The sequence below is a fragment of the Trichechus manatus genome, unplaced genomic scaffold (assembly GCF_000243295.1).
Source record: "Trichechus manatus latirostris isolate Lorelei unplaced genomic scaffold, TriManLat1.0 scaffold00145, whole genome shotgun sequence".
In the NCBI taxonomy this organism is placed as follows: Eukaryota; Metazoa; Chordata; class Mammalia; order Sirenia; family Trichechidae; genus Trichechus; species Trichechus manatus.
The window spans coordinates 6,508,227-6,527,192 of record NW_004444081.1 but is presented as its reverse complement, the minus strand read 5'-3'; the positions used below and the strand labels follow the sequence as shown (position 1 = coordinate 6,527,192).

At 46.5% G+C, this 18,966-nt stretch overlaps 1 protein-coding gene across 1 annotated transcript; it reads right to left on the bottom strand.

Annotated features, from left to right (window-relative positions):
- Positions 1–664: 664 nt before the first annotated feature.
- On the bottom strand, positions 665–18,362 carry POGK (pogo transposable element derived with KRAB domain). The gene is made up of 5 exons (XM_023740038.1): positions 18,125–18,362; positions 11,497–11,623; positions 10,653–10,751; positions 3,550–5,034; positions 665–729 (listed from the first exon to the last, which is right to left on the bottom strand). The coding sequence occupies exons 1-4, from the start codon at positions 18,254–18,256 to the stop codon at positions 3,563–3,565; spliced, it is 1,830 nt and encodes a 609-aa protein (XP_023595806.1). The 5' UTR covers positions 18,257–18,362; the 3' UTR covers positions 665–729; positions 3,550–3,562.
- Positions 18,363–18,966: the final 604 nt, after the last annotated feature.

Here is an 18,966-nt window from a genome sequence, read left to right as displayed (position 1 = left end):
AATAATAATGGGGAAAAAAAGGGGAGGCCATTAAACAAGACCCTAAATAAGTCTAGCTGCCAACCAGATTGGGAAGATAAATAAAATAACATAGTTTATTTTAACCCCTATCTTCCACGCTAACCTAGTTTGTCTATAGAAAAGCCATCTGCTGGCACCAGGCCAGTGTGTCTTAATTTTGCTGTTATTGTTAGTATCTTGTTTTTCCAAAAGAGGAAGCGTGTGAGTTGCAGGTGTATTAAGTGACACGACATTTCTACAAAGCCTTCTCTGTAGTCTTGACCTGTGTGAGCACAGGTTCTACTCTTGGAAGTATTTTCGAAGGCAGAATAAAATGCGGACTTGAGGTTTTCTGCAGAGAGAGGACACCAGTAGAGTCGTGCGATCGATGAGTCTTTTGTTGGTGCTGAGCAAACGGTCTCTTCTCCAGCAAACGCCTGTGTTCACTCATATTTACAGGTTCCTTTTGGTGGGCACATGAAGTAACCGCCAAACCAAGAAATGGGGCAGAAGCAGTTTCTTCTCCAGTCCTATCTCCGATGATCAAGTGTCTTAGACACGGGTGACGCCTTAGGTGGGTGGGGCTGGACTGTGTCCCCCGGGTAGTTAGCGCAGGCTGCTGTCCAGACTCAGGCTGCTGGGAGCGCCGTGGCCTTTTCCTGCTTTTCCCTCTGCACTCACACTGCCAGGAATCTTCCTCCCCAGCTCTTGCAATCACAGTTCCTTTTGCTGGAAAACAGAGAAACCTAAGTGTGAAATAATCCTTGGATTTTGGATTATTTTATAACTTTTAACAAACACAAGAAACCCATCACCATATAATCAGTCCGATTTCCAAACAGATGAGAAGGGGCAGTTTTGTTCACATCTCTCCTCCTGTATCTTTTGCCGAGGGTAAAGAAGGGCAACTGTAAAGAGAATGATGTCAGTGAAGAACAGCAAAAGCTCCCGGTTGCATTTGAACGTCAATGCTCTCCATGCCGGGGTTTGCAACTGCAGCTTAGCTTTGCGCCCACCTCCTTCCCTTTCTCTCTTGACAGCTTTTGATTGACACCCCTGGGCAGAAAGAGCTTATACTATTATAAATGCATGAAAATGTTATCTAACAAGAAGAGGAAAGGCAAAAGGTAAAATGATGAAAGGAAACAAGTACACTGTACCTCAAAGGTTGATAAGCAACGGAGGCTGTAAAACAGCCAGCAGAAAGGAGCCTAAATTGAAGGGGTGAGCGAGCGACGAACAGGAGAAAAGAAAGGAAAGCAATTCTGGTGATTCTGAATGCAGCTCAAGGTTTTCTCTTGTTCTGCTGTAATTCTAGTGACTCCAGAATTACAATGGGGTTCAGTGATACGGGAACAATTTGAATGGGGGCAGGGAAGGGACACAAGCCACTCATCAACACACGGATGCACTTATACAGGGTGAAGTGGGGTGAAAGAAAACAAATAGGTCAAGATGGCATCCGGTCCTCTGTAAAAGAAGGAATGGCCTCCTCCCTCATTCCCAATACTGTGTGGAGGAACAAATTAGTTGACAGTTAGAAAAGTGAAAAGGAGCGGGTAAGATGAGTCATTTGCAGCCCACACTACAGGCAAAGTCAGCACAACTGGACTAAACCAAAAGCTAAGAACTTTCCTGAACACGACCAAACACTTCGAGAGACAGAGCAGCCAGGGCAGGGGTCTGGGGACCATGGTTTCAGGGGACATATAGATCAAGTAGCAAAACAAAGTTTATGAAGAAAATGTTCTGCATCTCACTTTGGTGAGTGGTGTCTGGGGTTTTAAAAGCTAGTGAGCAGCCAGCCATCTAAGATGCATCAATTGGTCCCAACCCACCTGGAATAAGGGAGAATGAAGACCACCACAGACAAAAGGAAAGTATTAGCCCAAGAGACAGAAAAGGCCACATAAGCCAGAGACTTCGTCAGCCTGACTGACACCAGAAGAACTAGATGGTGCCCAGCTACTACCAATGACTGCCTGGACAGGGAACACAACAGACAGTCACTGACAGAGTAGGAGAAAAGTGGGGTGCAGACTCAAACTCTAGTAAAAAAAACCAGACTTAATGGTTTGATTGAGACTGGAGGGACCCCGGAAGACATGGCCCCAGATTCTCTGTTAGCCCAAAACTAAAACCATTCCTGAGGCCAACTCTTAAAAGATTAGACTGGACTGTGGCACATTATGATACTCGTGAAGAGTGTGCTTCTTAGCTCAAGTAAATACATAGACTAAAAGAGCATCTCCTGTCTGGAGGTGAGATGAGAACGCAGAGAGAGTCAGGAGCTGGTAGAATGGACACGGGAAATCCAGGGTGGAAAGGAGGAGTGTGCTGTCACAGCAGAGGGAGAGTAACTAGGCTCACATAACAATCTATGTATAAATTTTTGTATTAGAGACTAACCTGAATTGTAAACTTTCACTTAAAGCACAATAATAAAAACAAAGAAGAAGATGAGTCATTTGTTTCCCCTCCTGTATGTGGCCATTGTCCTCTGGGGGGTAGCTCATTTCACTTGTGTTATCTCTGTTAGTCCCCCAATCCCCATTTCCTTTTAAAGCTGCTCCCCTTTTATATTTAGCTCTGCCAATCTCAGGCCTATGGTCCTCCGCCCTAAATTTTACTCACTGTGTCCTAGACAGGCACCCTGTTTTATTTTCCTTTTTGGTGCAAAGATTCAATTTAAAAACACATCCCTTCAGACATCTGCCCGAGTACAAGAAATTTTGGTAGTTGCCCACTCTACACACAGAGATCATTGCGAGAACAGGACGACATTTTAAATAACTTGAATTCTCTAGAGAAACGCAAGCAGAAGCGTGTAGCTTCTGCTTGTGCGGTGGGCACACTGTAGACTGCCCTAGGGCTGAGACCCTGGGCCCAGAGGACCCCGCGTGAAAGGCACCCTCAGAGTTCTCCCTGTCCCAGCCCCACCAGGTCATACGCTTATCGGCTGTAAAGTTGGTTTTTCAGACAAAACTTTTTGTTAACTGAGCAACGTCAGACTATGCTCCTTCAGGCCCAAATATTTTATTTCAACATTTCAGCTCTCAGATGAGTTGTTTCAGAAGCTCACTTGGTTTATTTATTATACACATGCTTCTTGGTCCAGAGGCTACAGAGCAAACCACATAGGTAAGTCCAAGCAATAAAAGTTTCACATAAAGGAAACAATGTTGACGACCAGGTATCTACACAATTACACTGCAGGCTATAAGAGAACTTGAAAATAGAGAAAAATAATTGAAAGAGAAAAACTACTATGTACAGCTCAAACACGTGGCAACAAAAAAACAAAAAAAACCAAACCTGTTGCTGTCGAGACGATTCTGACTCAGGGCCACCCTGTATGCCACAGAGTAGAACTCCTGCATAAGGTTTTCTGGACTATCGTCTTTATGGAAGCAGACTGGCAGGCCTTTCCTCTGCGGCACTGCTGTGTGGGTTCAAACCGTCAACCTTTCAGTAAGTAGTTGAGCACGCACCGTTTGCGCCACCCAGGGACCTCTACCAGGGAAGACGTATTTATTCGCGGTTGCTCACCTTAACGTTTCCTTCATTTGCTCTCAGTCATGCTTTCAGCATCACATTCTTTTGGTGGATCCCCTCCTCCTGGCAATTCACTCTCGATTTCCCACAGGACGTCATCTTCATCTTCCAAGTTGCTGGAGATGTGGCACTTCTTGAACCCTTGCACGATGGACTCACTTGAGATGCTATTCCACGCCACCATGACCCATTCCAGAAAGAGGCCCAGGGGTGGCTTCTTGGCATTCCCGGTTGGGCTCAGGGCCAGATTGCCAGCCAGCAGCCAGTTGGAGTACTGGGCCCGCACACTGTCATTCAAGGGTTTGTAGACCACCACATCCAGCACCTGAAGCTGTGAGGTCAGGCCCCCTGGGATGATAACCATGTCGGTGTTCATGTTTTCCATGCAGCTCTTCACCGAGTCAGTGGCATGGCCCCGGAAGCCATTGAGGATTAGCATCCCTCGCTGCTTGGGCACTGCACCAGTCCTCCGTCTCCACACCACTTCCAACCAGTCCTGCATCAAGTCCTCAGTCATCCATCCGTACCGGTGGCAGCGGATTTCCATCCCACTAGGGAACTTCCCAGGAGGGATGTATGTCCCCCTCAAAATGATGTACGGAGGTAACTTCCTCCCATCGGCCAAGACACCAAGCATTGCTGTGATTTTCAGTTTTTCCCTGCCTGGAGTCTTGACCAATACGGGCTTTTCCCCCTGGTTGTCCACAGTCACCCGTGATGGCACCTCTAAACAAATTGGGGTCTCATCTGCATTACCCATCTGTGCCACCTCGTACTCATGTGCCCTCCGCAGGGCCAGGACACTCCGCTGGTAAGTGACCAGCTTCTCTGTCAGGTCTTCAGGCAGGTGCTGTGGCACGGGCACTTTATGCCTCAAGGACAAGTCATACCTTCTCATCATTCTCCGACACCACCCCAAGCTTGCTTTGAACCCTTTCTCCGGAATGTTCATTTCCTGGGCAATCTCGAGAGCTTTCAACTGCATTGCCTCCCTGGTGATAGGGTCCCCCTTGGCCTGCATGTATCTGACGTATTCGGCCACACGCTGGTCCACCAGAGCAAACCTCCCATTCTTGGGTCCCCGGAATGCCCGCCGCATGGCGTGGGCATTTTGGAGCTGCGGCTTTACTTTGCGCCAGTCGCGGACATTTTTTTCCAACACTCCGAACTGCTTGGCAGCCTGGCAGTTGTTGGTGCTCTCAGCATATTCCACCACCATTAACTTGAACCCTGCGTCGTAACTGCGGCGCATGCCCCGGCTGAACTGAAACTTTCCAGTGATATCGTCAGCCGAGAGGTCATATCCGGGGAAGCCCATGGCCATGTAGAAGGGGTACCCCTCGCTCCACTCGGGTAGCTCTGTGAGGTCTCGAGCCAAGCGGAGGCCAAAGCCGTCAAGGTGCGAAGGCTGAGGAAACTGGGAGGTGGCATTCACTGGGCCTGCCCAATCTGGAGGCTTCACATCAGAGTCTTCATTTTCTGGGAGACAAGCAGGGAGGGGCAAAAATAATGCCAATAAGTAAAATGATTTCCGGTTTATTCCCCAAATTTCTGGTCAAAATGCAAGAATACTTTAATGTGAGATTCATGAAAAGTAGTAACTTTAATAACAGATGTTGTTAGGAGCCGTCAAGTTGGTTTTCAACTCACAGCGACCCTATGTGACAGAGTAGAACTGCCCCAAAGGTTTTTTTTTTTTGAGTATACAACACTTTTACATTTTATTTATTGTACTTTAGATGAAGGTTTACAGAGCTAACTAGCTTCTCCTTAAACAATTAACACACATATTGTTTTGTGACACTGGTTGCCAACGCCATGACATGTCAACACTTTCGCCTTCTTCACCTTGGGTTCCCCATTACCAGCTTTCCTGTCCCCTCCTGCCTTCTTGCCCTTGCCCCTGGGCTGGTGTGCCCATTTAGTCTCCTTTTGTTTTATGGGCCTTTCTAATTTTTGGCTGAAGGGTGAACCTCAGGAGTGACTTTATTACTGAGCTATAAGGGTGTCCGGGGACCCATACTCTCAGGGTTTCTCCAGTCTCTGTCAGGCCAGTAAGTCTAGTCTTTTTTTTTTTTAAAATGAGTTAGAATTTTGTTTCTACATTTTTCTCCAGCTCTGTCTGGGACCCTCCACTGTGATCCTTGTCAGAACAGTCAGTGGTGGTAGCCAGGCACCATCTAGCTGAGCTAGACTCAGACTGGTGGAGGCTGTGGTACTTGTGGTCCATTAGTCCCCCAAAGGGTTTTCTAGGCTGTACTCTTTATGGGAGCAGATTACCAGATGTTTCTCCCACAGAGCAGCTGGGTGGGTCCGAACCACCAAACCTTCCATTAGCAGCTGAGTGCTTAACTGCTGTGCTATCAGGGCTCCTTTTAATAACAGATACCATTTTCTAAAGTCCCTACCCATGTGTCAATTTATATGCATTACCATATTTAATTTTCACAATATCTATACCCTTCTTTATAGACGAGGAAAGTAAGGCTACAAAGGTTAAGTAATGCATCAAGGTAGCTGAGCTAGGAAGTGGTAGAGCTGGGAACTGAACACAAGCACCAAGCTTGGACCAAGTAAGAATCTGGGGGCTGTGTTTAGGTCAAAATAATTTTATACGGATGAGAAGCCAAATATAACCCATAATTCCACATAATGTTAGAAACATTTAGATGTACCATGGGCTGAATCATACCCCTGGAACCAAGAAAATCTCCTATAGCAAAAACTACATTTAGCGAAGTTAAGCTTGTAAGGTGGAAAATTGGTGACTAAGTTATCTAGTGTTGCTATAGCAGAAATACCACAAGTGGATGGCTTTAACAAACAGAAATACCACAAGTGGATGGCTTTAATCTCACAGTTTAGGAGGCTAGAAGTCCAAATTCAGGGTGCCAGTTCCAGGGGAAGCCCTTCTCTCTCTGTTGGCTCTGGGGGAAGGTTTTTGTCTCTTCAGCTTATTTTCTGGTTCCCTGGAAATCTCCAAGTGGCTTGCATCAATCTTCCCCCATGTCTGCTCCTTTACCTTGTCTGTTTAATCTTTATACATCTCAGAAGAAACTGACTTAACACACACCCTATACCAATCCTGTCTCATCAACATAACAAAGACAACCCATTCCAAAATGGGATTATAATCACATAGGGATTAGAATTTCCAACATATATTTTGGGGGGACACAATTCAATCCCCAATACTGCACCCTTTGGCCCCCCAAAACTCATGTCCTTCCCACATACAAAACACAGTCACTCCATCAGATCATTCCAAAATTCTTAAATCAACTCCAAGTCCAAAATCTGATCTTCTGAATCATCTAAATCAAATATGGGTGAGACGTTAGGCATACTCCATCCTGAAGCAAAATTACTCTTTATCTGAGAACCTGTGAAATCTAGAATAAATGTTATCTGCTTCCAAAATACAATGGTGGAACAGGCACAAGGTATGTATTTACATTACAAATGGGAGAAATTGGAGGAAAAAAAGTGATAAGAGGCACCAATCAAGTCCAAAACCCAGCAGAACAATTTACATGAGCTCTCAAGGCTTGAAAATAATCCTCTCTTCTCTGAGACCATCTAGGCAATGGCCCTCTGTCCAGATTCTGGGTGTTGGCCACACCCTCTGGATTTTAGGTGGAGGCCTCTTGGCCCTGGGCTTTAGCTCTGCCTTCCAGGCCCACTGAGACAGTAACTCTGCTCCCTCTGCTTTGGGCACCCCATTCTCCTAGTCCATTTGAGTGGTGATCTCAACCCCTTGGCTCTGGCAGGCCCCGTTCTTCTGCCCCTTGGGCATGACAGCCCCAACCCTCAGCTTTGGGTTGCAGCCCCACACTCCAGAATCGAGTTGGCAAAGATCCAATTCTTTGAAACCTATGAGGCTGTGACTCCACCCTTTGAGATCCAGCAGACCATAGCCCCATCTTTTGAAACCAAGAAGGCCCTGCTTCTTGTGCTCCTTCAGAAAGTTCTGCTGATCTCTGAGCTGCTCCAGGGATAGTCCTTTTCTTTTCTTGGAGGACAACAGATGTAAGCTCCTTTGGCCTGTTTCCTAACTTGTAGAATTCCAAGAGGCAGACAGCATTCTTTCTTTTGTTCTTTCTCTGTCCCCTTCAGTCTAAGCTGATGGGCCTTCTGCTGTGGTAGTTGGTAGCTCCATCAGTCACAGGCTTAAACTCTTTGACAAAAGATTGTGTAGCCACGTCCTTGGTGAACATTCTAGGACACGCATCCTTACTTTGTACAACAGAATTTTCCAAATCTTTAAGTTATTTTCATTTTGCACAGTGCATTTTTAAGTCAATCTCTTTCCTCTCACATTTTACTATAAGCGCCAAGGAGAAACAACGCACGTTTTATAAGAACTTGCTTAGAAATCTCCTCAGCTAGATATCCAAGTTCATCACTTACAAGTTCTACCTTCCACCAAACATTTGAACATAATTCAGACAAGTTCTCTGCCACTGCATAAAAAGCATCGCCCTTCCTCCATTGTCCAATCACATGCTCATCATTTTCTGTTAAAGCCTCACTAGAAGACAATAGAGACTTTCTCTATAGCTCTCCTAACTTCCTTCTGAGCCCTCACCACAACTGCCTTTGACGTCCATAATTCTACCAACGGTCTCTCCAAGGCAATCTAGGCTTTTACTATTGTTGTTAGTTGCCATCGAGTTGGTTCCAACTCAGAGAGACCCTATGTACAACAGAATGAAACACTGCCCGGTCCTGTGCCATCCTCACAATCACTGTTATGTTTGAGCACACTGTTGCAGCCACTGTTGTCAATCTATCTTGTCAAGGGTCTTCTATTTTTCACTGACCCTCTCCTTTACCAAGCATGATGTCTTTCTCCAGGGACTGGTCCCTCCTGATAACACGTCCAAAGTCTGTGAGACGAAGTCTCACCATCCTCCCTTCCAAGCAGCACTCTGGCAGTATTTCTGTCAAAACAGACCCGTTCGTTCTTCTGGCAGTCCATGGTATATTCAGTATTCTTCGCCAACACCATAATTCAAGGGCATCGATTCTTCTTCGGTCTTCCTTATTCACTGTCCAGTTTTTACATGCATATGAGGTGATTTCAAAATATCATGGCTTGGGTCAGGTGCACCTTAGTCCTCAAAGTGACATCTTTGCTTTAGAACACTTTCAAGAAGACTTTTGCAGAACACTTGCCCAATGCAATGCATCTTTTGATTTCTTGACTGCTGCATCCATGAGTGTTGATTGTGGATCCAAGTAAAATGAAATCCTTGAAAACGTCAATATTTTCTCCACTTATCATGATGTTGCTTATTGGTCCAGTTGTGAGGATTCTTGTTTTATGTTGAGGTGTAATCCATACTGAAGGCTGTGGTCTTTGATCTTCATCAGTAAGTGCTCCAATCATCAGTAAGCAAAGAGGTTCCCTTTCAGCAAACAAGGCTGTATCATCTGCATATGGAAGGTTTTGAATGCGTTTTCCACCAATCCTCAGGCCGCATTCTTCATCTAGTTCAGCTTCTCCGATTATTTACTCAGCATATGTACTGAATAAGTATGGTGAAAGGATACAACCCTGACACACATCTCTCTTGATTTTAAAACATGCAGTATCCCCTTACTCTGTTTCAACGACTGCCTCTTGTCCTATGTACAGGTTCCACATGAGCACAATTAAGTGTTCTGGGATTCTCATTTTTTTTCCTTTACTATTACTATCAGGCACCTTAAAACTCTACCAGCCTCTACCCATTACTCAATTCCAAAACCACTTCCACAATGTAGGTATTTGTTAGCACAGCACCCCACTCTTCTCATACCAAATTGTCTTAGTTATCTAGTGCTGCTATGATAGAAATACCTCAAGTGAATGGCTTTAACAAACAAAAATTTATTCTCTCATAGTTTAGGAGGCTATAAGTCCAAATTCAGGGTGCCAGCTCCAGCAGAAGGCTTTCTCTGTCAGCTCTGGGGGAAGGTCCTTGTCTCTTCAGCTTCTGTTTCCTGGTTCCTTGGAGATCTCCATGTGGCTTGGCATCAGCCTTACCCCATCTCTGCTCCTTTACCTTGCTTGTTTAATCTTTTTAGATCTCAGAAGAGACTGACTTAAGATACATCTGACACTAATCCTGTCTCATCAACATAACAAAGACAACCTATTCCAAAATGGGATTATAACCACAGGCAAAGAGATTAGAATTTACCACAGGCAAAGAGATTAGAATTTACAACACATATCTTTGGGGGATACAATTCAATCTTGAACAATTGTTTTTGCATACCAACATTAGAATTGGGTTTCATGGGAAGGTGGTTACAGAAATTGAGTGCGGGATTTGAGGAAATTACCATATTTCATCAAAACTAAGATGCCACCAATTATAAGATGCTCCATTACGTGCCACTAAGAAGGAAAAAAAAATGCCACTAATTAAACTATGACATGTCATCAATTTTAAGAGGCATTCAAACATTTTCAGAGATATTAAAATGGGTGGGTGGGGGGGAACATGTCTTAAAATCAATGAAATATGGCATTTTAAACTCTTTCCTAAGAAGAGAAGGCAAATAAAACCATTCTGCCTGTCTGGAAGCCATGCTATAGTTATCCAACTGCTACTCTCCTTACTATATTCCTTGATAAAGGACTATGTGCTGTTTAGACAGATTTGTTTGAATGTGTACCATAGCTGCTATTTTTTACCCTATATGAAACGAACAGGAAGCCAGGGTAAATAACTCTGGAAGTGCGCTGCATCATACTGCTCTTTGGTTTGCAGGGGCCCCGGGGCACTACCGACACGGTCACATTAACAAAAATGTATGCTAGGCCAAATGTTCTTAAGCTTCATTTCACTGCATCTGCTACAGCTTACAGATGAAATGGAGACTCAGAGAGGTGAAAGAAGTCACCTAAGATCATACAGAATTAGAAGAAAGAAAGACTTTTTAAAACTCAAAAGCCCGTACTCTTTCTGCCTTGCAACTCTGAGAGCCTACAGGATGTGCAGTGCAATGGAAATGTAGGAAACATAGACTCCAGCTTCCTAACGCTCCCATTCATATGGATGCGCTCCCATTCATATGGATGCGGAACTGGTTAAGTGTACTACCTGTGAAGGTTCCTCCTTGGAGCTGCCATTCCTTAGATTTCTGAGATTCTTCCTCCCCTTCCAGCCGAGTGATCATGTCTGGCTTAGGGAATGGGAATTCTGTTTACAGGAAATAAAACAGCTGTGTGTTACTGTCCTGGAGCACTACCAAAGCATTCTATAATACTGAAGGAATCTCCCCAACCCCCCACTACCACCTCAGTCCTCTCAATACGGAGATTTGAGAGAGGAAAGGGGAAAAGGGTCAGGGAAACATAAGGAAAAAATATGGGAGAAAAGCGGTCTGCCCAAGGGAAGTTATGTATCACTTCTGCTGAGGGCTGGTACTCACAACAACTGCATTTAGCAGGGAAGTGGGCACAGCCACTGATCCAATGAACTTTTAGGAACCTGTAACAGCAAACTGGGAAATCTCTCCAAATGGATACATTCTGATAATATGGATGTTATCGGTGTGGGAGGGGAGCAATAATTCTTTGCGGTACATCCCCAAGCTTCTGAGGCTAACATGATAGCGATGAAGCCTGCCTTCCCTCCTTAGGAACACACAAACCACAGGCCTGGATCCATGGTGACAGTTCTTAGGTTATATATTTTTTTTTAATGAGAATGCCTGGGTTCCACTGATGGTGGTTCTGAGAAGTGGTACACGTTGCTGAGATGGAAGGATGCCACATTTATATCCTGCCCAAATCAAAAACAGGAGATTCAATGGGAACAGGCACTGAGGGGACAGAGTCCAAGTTCAGGAGAGAGGGATGTTTGGCTACACCAGAGAACAAAGACAGAGAAACAATTCTCTGGGCTCAGAGTGTCTGGGAGACAAAGGAAAACAAAGCTTTACCCAGGGACAGGACAGTTTCATAATTCATCCTCATGACTTCCCGGTAGAGGGCCTTTTGTTGCTCCGTCAAAACTTCCCACTCCTCATCGGAAAAATATATGGCCACCTCATCAAATAGGGCCGGTACCTGGAACAGTGAACAGGCCTTTCTCAACAACTAATAGGCAGATGCAGACACAGACTCACAGCACAGGTAGGACCTGAGAGATCACCTGGCCCAGCCCTGCAGCTTACAGGTAAGGGGCCGTGGCCCAGGGAGCTAAATGGTCTGCCTACGTTTAGGCGGCAACCAGAGGCAACACAGGACAAGTTGTATTGCTGTTTCACTCCACCATGGCAGGCTGTACCCCTCAGTTCAATGGTAAGAAAAGCTGCACCCTGAGAAGAAAACCCTCCCTACCACGTGTCAGCGGGGCAGGGGCTCTGGGTACCTTACTCTCATGCACTAAGAGCCCAGTGAGAGCTGCTCACAGCTTCACCCCTGACTCCAGAAACGGGGACCAACCATACTCAAGGAAACACCTTGAGAATGTTCCCCTTCCAACCGGTTCATCTCAACCCTGCGCTCCCCCTCACCCTGCAAAGACCCTCAGTCTGGGTTGGGGCAGGGCTGGATTGGGTTTGTAAATTCAAACAGGATTACCTTTGTCCATGGGATCTCTGGAAAAGGGGCACTACTATTCTCTATTAATTTGGCTTCCTAGGGAATAACCTCTCGGCTGGCAGACGATATAAGTGGGAGGTTTCAGTTTGGCTGGAGCATGCGCCAGTTATGATGCAGGGTTCAAGTTAAACGAACTGTGTTTTCCATTTCCAGTTCCACCCTAGTGTTTGACTTGGAACCCAAAGGTGCCCAGGGAGGAACCAGTGAGGGAAGGGGCCCTACCTGGCCTTACCAGCCTGTAAGAGCACAAACAGGAGGAAGGAAGGGCTAATTAGAGCTTAAATTTATGTAATGAGATACTAGAGCAAACTTGTCTGCTTCTCCTTAGATCTGGTTGGCAGAAAGCCCTAAAGACAATTCCTTGCCTGCAGACAAGATGGCTCTACTCTCCTTTCTGGCCATTTAGGGGGAGGCTCCTTAGTAGCTAAAGGCAGGCAACCACCCAAACTAACTTCCTCTTGTTTAGTATTTGTTTTTCTTTATACAACATTTTTTTCTTTTGGTCACTGAAACTCCTCCAAAGCTCATCGCATTAGTGCTAAGAAATCACTGGGCAGCTTGCTTCAGGTTGGTTCCTTTGTATTTCCACTTCCAAAGCTGGATGCAGGGTCTGGGTGATATTTATCCTCAGTTTAGAAAGTTAGCCTGGTCTACACAGCCTGCTGCCTCTTCAGGTGTGAAGCCATCCATCACTTAAACTGGCCTTTCCTCCTTCATGGAAGCCCACTTATTCCCTCCCAAGCCCCTATATCTCACCTCCATACCATCTTACATTTAAACCCAAACCAGCTGCCATAGAGTCGATTCTGACTCATGGCAACCCCACGTGCGTCAGGGTACAACTGTGATCCGAGGGTTTTCAATGGCAGATTTTTTGGAGGTAGATCTCCAGGCCTTTCTTCTGAGGCATGTCTGAGTAGATTCAACCTCCAATCTTTTGGTTAGGGAGCACTTACTAGAGCTGGCCCTGTACCTGCTTCACTTATTCCCCCACTTCTGTAGAGAAGTAGGTATAACCCCATTTAATCAAGGAGGAAGCCGGCCCAGAAAGGTTACATTTCTAGGCCAAAGTCACATGGCTAACCAATGGCAGGGTTAAGATCTGGACCTAGCGCCACCTGTCTCCAAGGGTCCTGCTCTTACGCTGTGAGCAGGGTGGCTCACTGGGTGACTGAGACTCAGTGTCCCCCACCCCCGTGCCTGGTTCTACTCATCTGCTTGTAGTTCCCTGAACAAACCATTCTCTGACGCCTCCAGGTCTCCGCACACACCTCTCTCTCTGTCTCGGAGTTTCTCCCCATTCTCTGCCTAACACCCACCCATCTCCTAAGACTCAGCCTGGGTGTCCTGCTCCCTATGCTGGGTGCCAACCTACACACCCCCACAATGCTGTGGGCTCAATGCTGTGGTGGCACTTACCACACCGCATTATTCTTTCTGATTACTTGTCTGCTTCCTCCACTAGTATGTAAGCTTGCAGAGGGCAGAACCTGTGCTTACTCAGTTTTGTTTCCCTAAGTCTAGAGCACTTCTTATAGATAGTACCCATGCCAAACCCACTGCCATCAAGTCAACTCTGACTCATAGTGACCCTACAGGACAGAGGAGAACTGCCCCACAGTGTTTCCAAGGAGCAGCTGGTGGATTCGAACTGCTGACCTTTTGGTTAGCAGCCAATTATAGATACTAGTCATGTAAAAATATGTTTTTGAATAAACGATCTAAGCAAATAATCTCTGTATTTCCCTTCTCTTGTTCCACTTGGAACAGTTTCAAATAAGCATTAAATTTTATCTGTCACAAAACCAAGCCTACTCTTTGCAGGAAGTATGGACAAAAATCCTTATGTGTGAAATACCAGGACGTAAAAATGGATTGGTCTCTAGATTTTCCTCCGACTTATTCACCAACCTGGAAAGCCAGTCGGTCCAGGAATTTTCCACCACCCTTTCCCACTCCACAGGCTTTGAAACAACTCTCCCTTTGGCCTCTTCTCTCCCTAGGAAGTTCCAGATCCAGGCCACTCCTATTTATAGTCTCTCTCCCTTTGCTGATAAAATGGGACACAGGCCTCGCTATGCCCATCATTTCAGAGTAACACGTCCTCCAAACCAAACCAAACCCACTGCTGTCAAGTCGATTAAGTCTTATAATGGCCCTATAGGACAGAAGAGACTGCCCCATAGGGTTCCCAAGGCTGGAATCTTTACGGAAGCAGACTGCCACATCTTTCTCCCACAGAGCGGCTGGTGGGTTTGAACCATCAACCTTTTGGTTAGCAACCGAGCACTTAACCACTGCACCACCAGAGCTTCCAACACATCCTAGGCTTAGTAAAAATATCAGGAGCCCTGAAGCCATGAGAAGGCCGGAGGCTGGTGCGGGATTCATCACCTCACAGTACGACTGAGACATGCAGGACCTTCACACAAGTCCACATTATGCTCCAGAGGCACACAGTACAGTGTCTTAGAAATTCTCCTCACAGCAACCCTCTGTGTGAATCAAGCAAGCCTCCAGCCAGGCCCTGCTGTGCAGGCCTCCCCCCTGTTCCACATAGGCCTTTTATCTGGCTGAGCACAGCAGAAGGTAAATGGGGCCAGCCCGGGGCAAAACGAAGAAGCCAGCCAGCCTGGGTCCGACCCCCAGACACCCTTTCTTGGCCTCGCAGGTAGATGGCCCCAATCCCTGCTCTCCTCCCCTTCCCTCAGAAGATCAAAGACACATCTGATAGGTGTTCTTCCATTACTTTGTGTGCACTGCCTTGCTCTGCCCAGGAAGCTGGCATTCCAACACTGTCATAAAGTGCTTACACATTCCATGGCCTCATCAAAGCCTCACAACCACCCAGTGAGGAGGGCGGGTATCTCGGGGGCAGGGGAGGCTGCATTGGTGGAGCCCTGCTGTGTGCCAGGCACTGTGTCAGAAGCTACCTCTTACATGTTTAATTACAGCATCTCATAGAACCTTTTAAATAACCTAGTGATATGGGAATTTAGGGAGCCCTGGTGGCAGTGGTTAAGAGCTCAGCTGCTAACCAAAAAAGGTCGGCGTTCAAATCCACCAGCTGCTCCTTGGAAACCCTATGGAGCAGTTCTAGTCTGTCCTGTAGGGTCACTATGAGTCAGAATCGACTTGATGGCAATGGGTTTGTCTGTTTTTCTTTTGGTTAATAGGAATTATTACCCAACTTTTACAGGTTAAAAAAATAAAGAGTGGTTAAGTAACTTGCCCAAAGTCACAGAGCTATAAAGTCTGACTTCAAAGCCTGAGTTTTCTCACCAGGCAACTTAGACCTTAGCATGGTGGCTGTGAGAACCTTAAAAAACAGCTGCCTTCTAGCCCACTATGACTGTGCTCCATGGGGTTTTCAACAGCCGATTTTTCAAAGTAGATCTCCAGACCTTTCTTCTGAAGCACCTTTGGGAAGACTCGAACTGCCAATCTTTCAGTTAGCAGGTAAGCATATTAACCATTTGCACCACCCAGGGACCTAGGTGAGAGCTTAGGTTCCCCTCAAAAGGATGAGCTGAGGACTGATCCCTTGGAGCTCTTAAGGAGAGAGAGCCAACTCCTTGGCACAGCACACCACGCCACGCCCAACTGGCTGCTCCTGGCCCATGGCCTGGTCTGCCTCTCCTGTCTTACCTGTTTCCATTCCCCACCGTGCACTGTGGGCTCCAGCTACATGAGCAGACGGGTTTCTCTCCCCAGTGTCGTCACCTGTGCTGTCCTTCTGCTCAGAATGCAGCCCCTTCCCTGAGCTGATTCCACTCACGACTAAGACGTAGTTTAAACTGCACTTTTCTTTTTTCTATTTCAAACTGTATTTCTACTCCAATTCTCCTATGGAATTTTATCCTAATATACAGTATGGTTCTTATGTTGGAAAGGCTTTTGTTGACTTACCTAACATTGCTCAAACTATCTGTTTTAAAAAAAGAGATTCAATTCTTTTCTTCCCCTAGTTTAATGCTCTAGAGCAGGGTTTCTCAACCTCAGCACCAATGACATTTTGGGCTGGATAACTCTTTGCTATGGGGGCTGTTCTGTGCACTGTAGGACACTGAGTAGCATCCCTAAATGTCCGTAGGATCCCACCTCTTCCCCCCAGCCATGACAAAAATGTCTCCAGGTACTACCAAATGTCCCCTGGGACGCAAAACTGCTCCCAGCTGATACCACTGCTCTAGACTAGGTCAAAGGAGCCCTGGTGGTGCAACATTTAAGTGCTCAGCTACTAACCGAAAGGTCAGCGGCAGTTCAAACTCACTCAGTGGCTCCACGGGAGAAAAGACCTGGTGATCTATCCCTGCAAAGATTACAGCCCAGAAAATCCTACAGGGCAGTTCTACTCTGTAACACATGGGGTCACTATGAGTCGAAAATTGACTCAGTGATACCCTACAACAGACTAGGTCAATATCAGCTTCTTCAGGAAGCCCCTCCAGTTCACCAGCCTGTAGGAAGCCTCCCTCCTCTTGGCTGTCATTGTATCGTGAGCTGACCACCACCACTATGCTCTGCATGCTACTGTGACCATCTGTTTACTTCCCTATCTTCCTCATGAGACTAGCAACTCCACAAGGGTAGGGATCCTGTCTTCATAGCACCTAGCACCATACTTGGTAACTGCTGGATGGATGGCAGACCCCCTGGCGGCCACAAATGCCAAATCGCCAGCACCACTAAGCTGCTGGTCCCTCTCTTCCAGTTCCTCCGGTTACTTCCTTGTTTCCCAACTTAAGCACGGTCTTCACCTTGCTCTTTTCTCATGGCCTCAATACACTCAGATGTCCTCCGTTACCGCCCTTGTTTTTCAAGGCTTTCTACTCCATCTAGACATCCTGGGTTGGCCGACTTGACCTCCAAGCCCAGGGTCTCTACCGCCTTGAGGTCTCGCTCCAGGCCAGACAGGGCTGACTCCTTCCCTCCAAGGCCTCCTCAGCTTGGGGAGTCAGAACTGGGGAGGAGAACAGGGTGGGCAAGGAACACCGAAGAGACAAAAGCAGAGCTGACTCCATAGCTAGAGTGAGCAAACCCGAGCCCGTGCTGATTTTTTTTTTTTTTTTAATTGAGATGTAACACACATACAACAAGATGCACTACTTTAAGGGTATGGCTCAGGAGGCTTGTTTTTAAGAACAAATGTCAGCGTACATGAGTATCCTTGGGGCAAAACATCTCCCCGTGGCCCAATTCCCTCTTCTAGGAGGAGATCTGGACTGATGAGTTCGAAGTAGCACTGTTCTATGAATACAGACCTCTTCTTAGAAACAAAGGATATTGTAACTACTGAGATTGTTTATACACAATGGGAAACTAACCACAGAAAAAGAATCTCAATCTGTTGCTTATTTAAAATGTTTATTATTCATGCCCAATTATCATGAAGTCCAGTAACCACTACGGATAACTATATAACTGTAAATATCTGTCGCATTTACACCTTTAAAAGTTTATTCTATCACACTATTCTGTGATTAATCTCCGTATTCCCTGTTGCCCACCATCCCAACTCCTCATCCTGGCCCAGCCAGAAATGCAGCTGTCCTGTGCAAATTATTAATAAAAGGTGCTCACACAGAACCCAGTGGCCAGGCTCATAAAGCTCTCCTCACACCAGCTCAACACCCCAAATCTCATTTGAAATGGTTCCCTTTGCCCAGCAGTCAGTCAGCAAACATTTATTTGGTGCCTACAATGTGCCTGGCATCCAGCAGGATTCAGGGGATTCAGGGGCCTCAGCCTTTTGGATTTCCAACCCGCGATGATAAGCTACGTGGCTGGACGACTGTTCCCATAACCCGCATTCTTTGGGCAGCCTTTTAAAGCCACAGGACTGTTTTCTCAGGAATGCAAACATACCGGGCAGGGCTATTTTTAGTTCTCCTGTCAGCCTGTAGAGGAGGCTTCACACAAGGCTGGCTCCCAGGCTTGCTCCTCTTCCCACACCTTACTTACCCATCCGCCCTCTGAGCAGATTCGCACTTTCTGCATATCCGAGCAGCCATCCTCCAGTTCCCGGCCCTGAATTTCTTCTTCCTCTTCCTCTTCCTTCAGGGTCATAGTGAGAGGGTAGGCAGTGGACTCCATCTCTGCAAGGGAGATTCAGTTCAGAAAAATCAGGTGTCGGCGTGAGCTCTTGTGATAGGAGAGGCTCAGCGTATACAAACCTTCTAGCCCCAGACATTGCTCAGGCTGGAAGGCAGAAAGGAAACAGAGCCAGACCTGAGGAGGAAGGGCTTCAGCGAAAGCACCAGGAAACTGGAAGGCGACATACTTAATCATGATAAGAGGGGCTGTGGGCAGACGGTAGATCTGACTGCCTTCAAATGTTTAAAAAGCTATCTGTGGAAGAGAGACCAAACTGGTTCTGTAGGGACCCAGAGGGCAGAACTGAGGCCGTGGGTAAACACTGCCAGCGGAGGTTTAAGCACTGCAATAAAAGGCAGAACTTTCTCATAGCCAGAGCCATCCAAACATGGAGTCAGTGGCAGGAGACTCGTGCTGATCTCCTATCAGTGAAGGTGTCTGAACACAGGACATTTACTCAACTGGGCTGTTACTAGAGGCGAGTTAAGCATGAGGAGGGTGGCTGGCCCAGAATACCCATGGACAATTCCAAATTCAAACGTTCTGCCCATGAGCCGGTTCAGAATATAGTCGCTCTGCCTTAAGAGCCTCTGCGAGCTGGGGAGTCAGTGATACATAGAACGGGTAACGCCTGATACTCAAGAGGGTGCAGAAATCTCTGCTGGCCACACAGACCTTGGGGCCCACCCTGACCACGAAATGACTCCTAG